This window comes from Leucoraja erinacea, chromosome 7 (genome assembly GCF_028641065.1).
Source record: "Leucoraja erinacea ecotype New England chromosome 7, Leri_hhj_1, whole genome shotgun sequence".
Classification (NCBI taxonomy): Eukaryota; Metazoa; Chordata; class Chondrichthyes; order Rajiformes; family Rajidae; genus Leucoraja; species Leucoraja erinaceus.
In genome coordinates this window covers 49,887,730-49,900,072 of record NC_073383.1, presented here as the reverse complement: position 1 = coordinate 49,900,072, position 12,343 = coordinate 49,887,730, and the positions used below count along the sequence as shown (strand labels likewise).

Below are 12,343 nucleotides of genomic sequence, written 5' to 3'. Positions count from 1 at the left end.
CAGTTAGTCACAATGTCAAATGAAAATGGACAGCCTTGAAATCATCAAGTGGAAAAAAAAAAAGACTTTCCCTCATGTTGCAGATGCTGACAACCATCACCGGGCAGAAAGCAGCTGGTCAACCATCCAGTGATATTTTTTCCTGTCTCCCTCTTTCATTTTGACTGTTTCCTCCCTTCTGGTGCAGTGTAACAGTGTAGTGACTTAATGTGCAGAACTGGACACAAATAATCAGTTACAGTATTTGCGAGAGCTATTAGCATAAAACTGGCAATATCTCAAGCAATACTGACACTTGAAGGTCAAGAAGTCACAGTTTCAATCTCTGATTTATACAGAATCAACTGATCTTAGTCAAGGCAGCGTTAGGGTAATCCTGTGTAACTTGAGATAGATAATGCGCAAATAAACAAAGTGTTGGGGGAACAGATAATGTTTCAGGTCGGAACCCTTCAAAGCTGGAGTAGTTCAGCAAGTCAGATAGAATCATTGGAGAAAAGAAATAGGAGACCTTTTGGGTTGAGATCCTTCTTCAAAGGAAGACCCGAAACGTCATCTATTCCTTTTCTTTAGAGATGCTGTCTGACCCGTTGAGTTACACCAGTGTTTTGGGCCTGGCTTTGTCCCAGTCCAACATTTCTTCCAGTTTTCTCCCTCCTCCTATAATCGGTTGGAAGAAGAGTCTCGACCAGAAATATCACCTATGAAACGCTACCTGACCTGCTGAGTTCACTCATGTTGTGTGGATTTGCTTTAGTTTTCATAGGGTGGTTTGTACATCAGTCTTTAGGGGGCAGCAGTAAGACATATATTGAAAGATATTCCCAGATGCTTGGAATCCTGACAAAAACTCAATCATTTGAACACTTTCGTTAGAGCGTTCTTAAATTTGTTCAATGTATCAAAGAGCCATTCAATAAATGAATTTACTTGTGCATGTCACAAACCCTTTGTTTGTTTGATGCAGTTACTGCCAACAAGTCATTTACAGTGGCAATCATCAAACCTGATGCCGTGGCTCACGGGAAAGCAGATGAAATTATAATGAAGGTGAGAAACAGAACTTCAAACTATTAGTGTTATAACTTAACTGGGGACATTTACTGTCAATCAATGCACAAGTTTGCAACTCATCTTTGTATTTCAATTTCACTCTGACTCCGGAACATGGAAATCCCTAGACCTTGTGTAGGAAGGAACTGCAGGTACCGGTATAAACCAAGATAGACACAAAAAGCTGGTGTAACTCAGTGGGACAGGCAGCACCTCTGGAGAGAAGGAATGGGTGACGATACGGGTCGAGACCCTTCTTCGGACTAGTTAGGGAAAAGGTAAATGAGAGATATAGACAAAGATAAAGAACAAATGAGAGATATAGACAGAGAGAGATAAAGAACAACAAGAGGTGAGAGGTGATTTGTTCTTTATCTCTACATCATTGCCTTTATCTCTTGCTTCCCTTTTCCTTAACTAGTCTGATGAAGGGTTTCGACCTGAAATGTCACCCATTCCTTCTCTCCAGAGATGCTGCCTGTCCTGCTGAGTTACTTCAGCATTTTGTGTCAATCCCTATATAGTGAACTGGTAAAGATGGATTGGTGGTGAGATTGCTAAAGAAGCAAAATATATTGCAAGTTGAAGACGTGAAATAGATGCTCCAGAAATACTCCACAGGTCAGGCAGCATCTGTGGGGAAAAGAACAAAGCTCCGATTATTCAAAGCTATGTTTTTGTATCTGAAATTGTAATTCTGTTTACCCCTTCACAGATGCCGACTGACCTGTTTAAGTTCATTCAATGTTTTTATTTTGTGGACAGCAAAGGTTTTCGGTTCTATGAGTTTGGATTTCAGCTGTTAGATTGGAATGGAGAACGTGGAGTTGTTTTTCTCAGAGCAAAGAGGTTGAGAACTGATTTTGTTGAAGTCTAGAAGATCCTGTTTAATTGAAACTGTGTTCTAGATTTCACGGTAGGCGGCGCGGCTCTGGCCAGCAGCGGCCTCTGCAGCCTGTCCGCGTTTTTATTATTTTTTGTCTGTGTTTTTATGTAGTTTTTGTTATTTTATGTTGGGGTGTGTGTGTGGTGGGGTGGGAGGGGTGGGGAAACTTTTTGAATCTCTCCCTGCACTGGAGATCCGACCTTTTCTCGTCGGGTCTCAGGTGTCGTTGAGGTCGCAACGAGGAGCGGCCTCCAACGGGAAGAAGCCGGGGACTCTGGTGCCGACTCACCTCACCGTCGCGGAGCTGGCCGAGTCCGGAGCGGGTGGAGCGGTGGAGGAGCGCTGCCGCTGCTGCTGCTGCTGCTACCGGAGAGTCGGAGGCTCCAACGACAGGTCTGTGGATGGCGGGAACCGGGAGCCCGCGGCTCCCTGGAGGGAGACCGCTTTTCGGGGCTCCTGCAACGGCGAATTCTCCCGCCCGAGTTGCGGGGTTGAAGAGCTCCTGGAGCGGGGCCTAACATCACTGCCCCGCGAGGCTTGGAATGGCCTCGGGACTCTGCGAGCGCACACCGGGGGCTCCAACACCAAGACCCGGTGTGCGACCTCGCACAACCCGGCGTGGCTTTAATGGCCGCGGGACAATCGCCATCGCCAGCCGGGGGCTATGACTTTGACTCTGACATCGGGGGGGGGGAGAGTGCAGTGGAGAGATAAGTTTATTTGGCCTTCCATCACAGCTATGTGATGGATGTTTATGTAAAATGTAATTATGTTGTGTCTGGGGTCTATTTGTGTGTAATGTATGGCTGCAGAAACGGCATTTCGTTTGGACCTCCAGGGGTCCAAATGACAATTAAATTGACTCTCTTGACTCTTGACTCTTGTGTAAAGAAAAGGAAACTGTTCCCATTGGAAGATGGTTGAAGTACCAAGAGTTACACATTTAAAATTAAGGGCAGTAACTCACTCTCTTGTTTATCAAATACCTAACTCCATCTGCCTTAAAATATTCAAAGGGTCTCCCTCCACCTCTGAGGTAAAGAGTTCAGTCAAAAGAGAAAAATAAATCATCTCATCTGATTTTAATGGAAACCCCTTTTCAAATGATGCAAGGCCCCCTTCTGTGACATAATGATTATTTTTAAACATCATCACCTAGCACTTTATATTTAGAGCATAAAACATACAACGGTGTAACACAGGAACATACCATTCAGCCCTCAATGTCTTTGCAGAACATAATTTCACATTAAACTCATCTCCTCATGTGATCCATACTCCTCCGTTCCATGCATATTCATGTGCCTATCTAAAAGCCTTTTAAAGGCTTTTAAAAAGGCTCTGTGTTAAAAACCTGGCCTGAGGTACTTAACATGTACTTTGCAATGATATTCACCAAGGAGTCGGACACAAAGTTAGTACAATCAGTGCAGTATACAATGCATTCAGAAAGTATTCAGACCCCTTCACTTTTTCCACATTTTGTTACATGACAGCCTTATTTTAAAATGGATTAAATTCATATTTTTAACCATCAATCTACACACAATACCCCAGAATAAAGAAGCGAAAACAGGTGTTTAGAAATTTATGCAAAGTAATTAAAAAGAAATAACTGAAATATCGCATTTACATAAGTATTCAGACCCTTTGCTATGACACTCAAAATGGAGCTTAGTTTCATCCTGTTTCCATTGATTATCCTTGAGATGTTTCTACAACTTGATTGGTCCACCAGTGGTAAATTAAATTGATTGGACATGATTTGGAAAGGCACACACCTGTCTATATAAGGTCCTGCAGCTGACAGTGCAAAAACCAAGCCATGAAGTCGAAGGAATTGTCTGTAGACCTCCGAGACATGATTGTGTCGAGACACAGATCTGGGGAAGGGTATAAAACAATTTCTGCAGCATTGCAGGTCCCGAAGTTCGGAAGGATATAGGATATTAGTGTATGTAATGGTGTTGTTTGATCCACACTCCATGCCAGTTGGTGGCGGTAATGCACCAAAAAAGTTGTTTGCCAACCGCCAAAAAACACTATATAGAAGAAGAAGAAGATGCAGGTTCCGAAGAGCACAGTCGCCTCCATCATTCTTAAATGGAAGAACTTTGGAACCATCAGGACTCTTCATAGAGCTGGCCGCCCGGCCAAACTGAGCAATCGGCGGAGAAATGGCTTGGTCAGAGAGGTGATCAAGAACCCAGTGGTCACTCTGACAGAGCTCCAGAGTTCCTCTGTGGAGATGGGAGAACGTTCCAGAAGAACAACTATATCTGCAGCACTCCACCACCAGGCCTTTATGGTAGAGTGACCAGACTGAAGCCACTCCTCAGTAAAAGGCACATGACAGCTTGCTTGGAGTTTGCCAAAAGGCATGAGAAACAAGACTCTCTGGTCTGATGAAACCAAGATTGAACTCTTCATCCTGAATGGCAAGCGTCAAGTCTAGAGGAAACCAGGCACCGCTCATCACCTGGCCAATACCATACCTACCTACGGGGATGTTTTCCAGCGGCAGAAACTGGGAGACTAGTCAGGATTGAGGTAAAGATGAACGGAGCAAAGTCCAGAGCGTTCTGGACCTCAGACTGGGGTGGAGGTTCACCTTCCAACAGGACAACGACCCTAAGCACACAGCCAAGACAACACAGGAGTGGCTTTGTGACAAGTCTGAGTGTCATTGAATGGCCCAGCCAGAGCTCGGACTTGAACCCGATCAAACATCTCTGGAAGGACCTGAAAATAGCTGTGCATCAATGCTCCTCATCCAACCTGACTGAGCTTAAGAGTGTCTGCTCAGAGGAATGGGAGAAATTACCCAAATACAGGTGTGCCAAGCTTGTAGCGTCATACCCAAGAAGACTTGAGGCTGTAATCGCTGCCAAAAGTGCCTCAACAAAGTACTGAGTAAAGGGTCTGAATACTTATGTAAATGTGATATTTCAGTTATTTATTTTTAATTACTTTGCAAAACTTTCTAAACACCTGTTTTTGCTTTTTTTATTACAGGGTAATGTGTGTAGATTGATGATTAAAAAAATGAATTTAATCCATTTTAGAATAAAGCTGTAACGTAACAAAATGTGGAAAAAGTGAAGGGGTCTTAATACTTTCTAAATGCACTGTATATACTAATATGTCAGTATTTTGAGATCAAGAAGGAGATGGTGTTGGGTTTATTATGACAGATAAGGCCTCAGGGCCTAATGGTATCTATCCCAGGTTATTGAGAGAAGCAAGGAAAGGAAATGTACAGCCCTTAATTTAGGATTTACCCACATCCAAAAACGAATGGACTAATTAGGGGCAGTTGGCATAGGCTAGATCATGCCTTATGAAGATTGTGTTTTTTGAGGTGGCAAAGGTAATTGATAAGGGTATGGAAATGGATGTTATCTTCATGGACTTTTGTGAGGCATTTGACAAAAGTCCATGAAGACAATGTGGACGTCATAATGTGGTCGGTCTTAGAAATACGTAAGTACATAAGGCACTAATGGTTCCTGTGGTTTTGTTAATTAAAAACACTAAGTTCCTGCTTATGATTTTGGGTATCCTTAGGTCCAGGAAGTAGGTTTTGAAATTATCTGTCATGAGGAGCGGACATTAACAGAAGAGGAAGCACGTGACCTCTACCAACACACGTCGGAGGAGGTGGGTGTGAAGATCATTGGGTATTTGAATGCTGATCAATGGGAGAAAAGGTGGACATCAAACACCCGCAACCCAGGCCTTGCCCCACATGCCTTGATTTCTTGATTCCCAAAGCCCATCAATTTTTCAATAAACTCAGTGACTAAGTCTCCACATTGTTCATAGGTGGAGATTTGTAATAATTGACATGAATCTTGGTGTGGAAATTTCTCATCTCTCTCTGATCCCTGGTTTGAGATGTGCCACTCAGCAGAATTATTACCCCTGTACCAAGCCTGTTAAGCCCTTTTATCACATGCCTAACATCCCACCGAATTTCCAAAAACTGAAGTTCTAAATTTCAGGACATCTGCAATCTGACCTAACTCCCCTCGATTTTGCTACCAGGTTGAGGGCCGAGGATAGTTGTCCGTTCCCTATAAGGATACGGATAGTGTGTCTCCGTGTGACTTAAAGCAGAAAATGAATGATAGAGGTGTGGCTGAGACGCAGTAAAGGAAACCTGGGCATTCGTCACCAACTCCGTGTCTTCACACCTGACTATCAGTGAAAGCCCAAAGGAAAGAAGAAAGAATGTTTCGTACCATAAAGCATTATAGAAAAAATGTAATACTTCTGAGCATGTGTACTGATTTAACAACATTGTTTTTCTTGACATCTTAGCCTCATTTTGAAGAGCTAATTCACTTCATGTCAAGTGGGCCCTGCCGGGTTCTGATCATATCGAAACCTGAAGGAACAGACGATGTCATTCCACAGTGGAGAGAATTTATTGGCCCAACTGATGTAGAAATTGCAAGGCAGGAGAAACCTGAAAGGTACTGGAGAACGTTGCAAACAGTGCAGTAATATGCTATGGTTTGATCCAGGAGGCACAGAGGTACTTGAATTAATCAAGCCAACTTTTGAAGGACCGTATACATTCCTTTGAAGTAAATGTCGTAGACATGACTAGCATTTACTGTCTATCCCTATGTACCCTTGAAAGTATGATAGTGCCCCGTCTTCCTGATCAGCTACAACCTGTATGATGAGAGTCACAGTGTTGTTAGCTGGGGAGTGTAGGATTCAGACCCAGCAACGATGATGTATCATTGACACTTGTTTAAATCAGAACAGTTAGAGGTTATGTTCCCAGCTATTTTCCCTCTTGGTGGCATCTGCTGTACGTTTGGGAGATGTGTTGTAGAAAGCTGAGTGAGTTGCTGCAATGCATCTTGTGGTGGTGAACAGTTCAGCTATAGAACATCAGCAGGATAGGAAAAAATGTTTAGCATGGTGGATAGAATTGTACATCGTAGGGTTGGCTAAGGGTGGAGCAATGCCCTGGATGGTGTCGACTTATTCAGTTTTGTTGAAAGTGGACTTATCCAGCAAAGAAGAGCAGATGTATAAAAAAGAAAAAGGAGCAATTTATAATATTTTGTCTCTGACGTGCCGATCAATATCATCACTAATCTTTTACCTGGGCCTAATTTTTCCACCCTGATTCCATATATCTAATTCTTTTGAAGTTTAAACATATAGCACTCTGCCTTGAATATACTCAGTGACTGAGCTTCCACAATCATCTTAGATAGAGAATTGCAATGATTCACCGTACTCTTAGTGCAGATAGTCCTCTTTTCTGTCCTGAGGCTGATACCTTATTCTGAGACAGTGACTGCTAGTTTAGGCACACTAGCCAAGGGAAGTGTCAACACTATCTCTACCCTGTCATGCCCCTTGAACATTTGGTATGTTTGAATGAGATCTCATCTCATTCAAACATAGAGGCAGGAAACATGTTCCCGATGTTGGGGGAGTCCACAACCAGGGACCACAGTTTAAGAAAAAGGGTAAGTCATTTGGAACGGAGATGAGGAAAAACCTTTTCACACAGAGAGTTGTGAATCTGTGGAATTCTCTGCCTCAGAAGGCAGTGGAGGCCAATTCTCTGGTTGCTGTCAAGAGATAGTTAGATATAGCTTTTAAAGATAGCAGAGTCAAGGGATATGGGAAGAAGGCAGGAATGGGGTACTGATTGTGGATGATCCGCCATGACCACAGTGAATGGTGGTGCTGGCACGAAGTGCCGAATGGCCTACTCTTGCACATATTATCTATTGTCTATCTCATTTTCTAAATTCTAGAGGATTGCTCAATCTCTCCTCACCATCCCAGCTCACCAACCAATCAGCTGAACCTTTATTATTATCCCTCTATCACGAGAATACCCTTCTTTGGGTAAACAAACCATACACAATATTCCAGGGCTATATATATCCGCAATCTCGTAAGAGCTTTATATAGCTGGACCAAAAGGTTTCTACTTTTGTACTCCATCCTTTTGGAACAAAGGCCCTGGATTTTCCTTCTCCACTGTGAGTGTGTTGAGCCTTGTCGTGAGTGGAAAGATGTCATGCAGCCTGGAGGTGATTTACTCACCACAGAATATCTGACCTGTGACCTTTTGTGGTAGCCACTGTATATATGTTACTAGTCTAGTTATGGTTCTGTTTAATTGTGCTTCCAGGATAGTAATGGTGAGAGATTCAACAATGGTTATACTGTTGAACACCAAGGAGAGGTGGTTAGCTTGTGAGAGAATGATCTACAGCAAATCTGATGTACAATCACCTTGTTAAGCCCCTCAATTATTCAATGTAGATAGATGTGCAATAGGGAGAGAAATGTTTTAAAAGAGAACAACGTGCTTACGTATAAAGAAAATATATTCAAGGCAAGAGACGATAACATATGAGACAAGCTTTAAATATGCCAACTTATTTGCTTTAAGTAACAATGAAGTTACAGGGAGCTTGCCTGGCCTGCTGATTGCTTTCTAATTCTTCATGGGTTTTTCTCCAAAGCCTCCGTGCTCTCTATGGTACTGAGAAGCTGTTCAATGCAGTTCATGGATGTGATGACAAGGAGCAGGCTTCCAGGGAACTTGGCTTCTTCTTCCCGAACTTTGGGGCAAGCTCTGAAGCCCAGAATCTTGCTGAGCCTGACCAACGTGTGGAGAAGACCCTGGCTCTGATCAGGCCGGATATCTTAAAGGAGAGGAAGGGTGAGATTGATTTGCTTAATACTGCACCACAGGCCCTCTGAATGTGGCCGTATGCACAATGATGACCCTGATGAGCGAGAGACTAGAACACATAATTTAAAAATGTGAAATATTTCCAGAGGATTTCAATTACTTGTTCCAGTCAATTATGGTAAAAAAACTATGGTTTGCCCACATGACTTTGAATTTTAATATTATGCTCAGCCTTGCCATTAATAAACTTTAAATTAAACCCCATTAGACTTTAAGGTATTTTTAATGCATGCCGTCCAACTATTTCATCATTCCAAATTCTCTGCATCAACTTATCTAATGTAAATTCTTTACTCCTGATGTGCAGATTCCATCCTGCAGAAGATTAGTGAGGCTGGCTTAGTGGTGGCCTTGCAGAAGGAGATCTTATTGACGGAACAACAAGTTTATGAATTTTACAGAGAGCACACAGAGGAAGATTATTTCCCAGCACTCCTTCAGAACATGACCAGGTACCACTTCTCACATGTTTCTTTTTAGCATTTGAGTAGATTTAGAGGCTGCAGATATTACAGAATGCCTACATAATCTCACATGGATGCTGTGTATTATTGGTCACCTTTATGCATATGATTGGTATCGCAATTGATTTGGAATAAATACCCTGGTAGTTAATTATCTAAAATTCAGATCTATTTTTTCTGTCCTCAGGGTGGGATAGAAAGGTTGAAGTTGCAGTGATACAGAACATGAATGCCACAGGTGATTGGAAGCTCACAGTTAAAACAAACAGATTGAATGTTTAGTCATGGAAGTGTTCTGCAATGTGGTCACACAAGTTAATAAATTCATACATTCATAAGTTATATGAGCAGAATTAGACCATCCAGCCCATCAAGTGTACTCCACCATTCAATCATGACTGATCTATCTTTCCCTCTCAACCCCATTCTCCTGCCTTCTCCCTATAACTCCTGACACCTGTACTAATCAAGAATCTTTCAATCTGTGCCTTAAAATCTCCTTGATGTGGAGGCGATCACATTGGAACCATTTCCAGTATTCCTTCCAAATTCCCTTGGTAACTTCAGATGACCATTCTGCATTTCCACCTCCACCAGGCTTTAGTTGCCATGGACTATCATTGTATTGTATCCTCTTTCTCTTGCTCCCTGCCATAACCCTGTCACATTTCTTCCTCCGAATATTAAAAACCCTTTAACCTCCGTTTATTGTCATGTGTACAGAGGTACAGTGAAAGGTTTTTGTTGTGCGCTATCCTGTCAGCAGAAAGACAAAATATGATTACAATCAATGTATTTATGGTGTATAGGTACCTGGGGGTATAACGTTTAGTGCAAGGTAAAGCCAACAAAGTCCGATCAATGATAGTCTGAGGGTCAACAAAGAGGTAGATAGCAAAGGACAAAGGACATTTATTGTCACATACACAAATTGGTTTAGTGAAATTTGAGTTGCCATTGCAGCACACAAATAAGATAAACACAACATTATAGAATTTAACATTAAACATAAAAAACACCCCCCCCAACCCACAGCGGGATCAACATTTCCCACTGTGAGGGAAGGCAGCAAAGTTCAGTCCACTCCTCTATGTTCACCCGTGGTCGGGGCCTATTTGAGGCCTCCGCAGTTGCCGCTACGGCGGCCCGATGTTTCAGGCCCTCTCCCCGGAATGATGGAAGTCCGGCATCGGAAGAAAGTTCTCAGCAGCTTGGCTTAGACATTGAAACACATTTACCAGATTGAAATGTAGGGAGTCTGGAATATTTCGATGAAATTGTCTGCAAGCAATGAACCTTTAGCAACACATTTTTTTTTGGGTGTCATGCTTTTTATTCATCCTTTGATACTAGAAATACTTTGAGATCTGAACAAACCATAATTACCCAGAAAAAGCTTGTCGAGAGAATCTGAGACAATCCTTCTTTGTCAGGGCAGCCTTGCTGTTAAACATTGCGCAATAGGTGTTCATGCCCACCAAAAGTTTGTGTTCGATAATGGGTGCAAGCCTTCAGTAAGAAATTAAATGACTTCAGTTTGAGATCAACTGGCTATATTTGCAGAAAATAAAATGCCTTTGACTAAATTGGTGGGTGGAGGAGCAGTGACCACTTCACTTAAAAATATAGATCAGGGGAAAGCAATACTAAAACTGTCTTGCAAGTGCAGGCAGCCAGCTCTTTCTGATCTTTGGGAGTGGCAGAGGGTGGTAGTTTTGCTCAGCAGAACATAACTCAACATCACCTGCAATGTTTTATTTTGATGAGAGGAATTATTTTCCCTTGAAACAAAGATGGGAAATACCAGAAGACAATAGATGGAGGGCTTCAATCTTCACAGCCAAATTTTGTTTTAGATTGAAGCTCCTTTGATTAATCAACTATCTATCTTTTGTAAATTTTTCACCCACTAACCTATTGGTCCAGCATTATCATTATCCTGTGCTTCCTTGTAGCGGCCCTGTACTTGCACTGGCCCTTGCCAGCAAAGATGCGGTTGTACATTGGAGGGATCTGCTAGGACCCAAGGATGTGAGTCAAGCAAAAGAGGAAGCCCCTGAAAGGTATAGAATTTAAAATATCTGCAAGATCTTTTTTGCACTGACCTGGAATGGTTTTATTTTAAGAAAATATGATAATATGCTCCTTTACTTTATTAATAAAATGAACTGACTGTTCCTCAGATGCCTCAGTGGCTCCTGATAAGGCATGGACAGAGTGCTTTAAGAGGTTTGAGCATGGACTGCTTGAGTTAACTGATGTTAGTCAAGGCAATGATAATAAATGATATAAAGATGCAGAAATTATTTTTGTGCTGCTAGACTTCTGATCACTAGTTAGTGGCTCTTGCTCTTATTTGCATTAGGAGAATGCTGGATGAGGATAGACCAAGGGCGGCACAGTGGCATAGCCGATAGAGCTGCTGTCTCACAGAGCCAAAGACATCAGTTTGATTCTGATCTCGGGTGTTGTCTGTGTGGAGTTTGCATGTTTACCTTGTAACTGTGAAGGTTTCCTCTGGGTGTTTCAGTTTCCTCCCACATCCCAGAGCTATGTGGGGTTGTCAGTGAATTGGCTTCAATAGAATTGTTCCTAATATGCAGGGAGTGGATGAGAAAATGGGATAACATAGAACTAGTGTGAATGGCGTGTGATGGTTGGCGTGGAATCGGTGGGCCGAAGGGCCTGTTTCCATGCAGTATCACTAAACTAAACTATTTAAGTACAGACATTAATTATGAAGTGTACTTCCGACAGCCGTTATCTAGGCAAATGCAGAAATAAAGGTCATTTGACAAAATGCAGTGGGGCTCCATGTACTCATGCAATTACCTCAGCTGATAACTAACATCTGGAGAGAAAAATAATTGGTCAGAAAATCTCATTCGATGAATGTTTTGGATGAAAGAAATTATTGGTGTGTGCCAAAGGCATATTTCTTTATTGCCATTTGAAAATATATCACTTTCGATTAATATAATTAAGCCTTTCATCATTTCTCCTGTAATGTCAGGAAAGTAAAAGGGTAAAACAAAACAATGTCATCAGTCATTGTGTCCGTTTGCTAATGAGGGGAAATGGTGCCAGTGTGAGCATGAACTGGATTTACTGCATTGTTGAGCGAGAATCACCACTGGATGTGGCATTGAATGCATCCTTAACTATGGCAGTGACAACTTGAACGGTTCACCGATA

General features: G+C 42.2%; 1 protein-coding gene across 6 annotated transcripts in view; it reads left to right on the top strand.

Moving 5' to 3' along the window:
* Positions 1-12,343, top strand: part of nme9 (NME/NM23 family member 9) — a 141,725-nt gene that overhangs the window by 93,731 nt on the left and 35,651 nt on the right. For all 6 annotated transcript variants that reach the window (XM_055638550.1, XM_055638551.1, XM_055638549.1 and 3 more), the window contains 6 exons: positions 968-1,050; positions 5,507-5,599; positions 6,263-6,417; positions 8,452-8,651; positions 8,992-9,136; positions 11,104-11,211. In XM_055638550.1, coding sequence (XP_055494525.1) covers positions 968-1,050; positions 5,507-5,599; positions 6,263-6,417; positions 8,452-8,651; positions 8,992-9,136; positions 11,104-11,211 — 784 coding nt within the window. The remainder of the gene's footprint in view (positions 1-967; positions 1,051-5,506; positions 5,600-6,262; positions 6,418-8,451; positions 8,652-8,991; positions 9,137-11,103; positions 11,212-12,343) is intronic.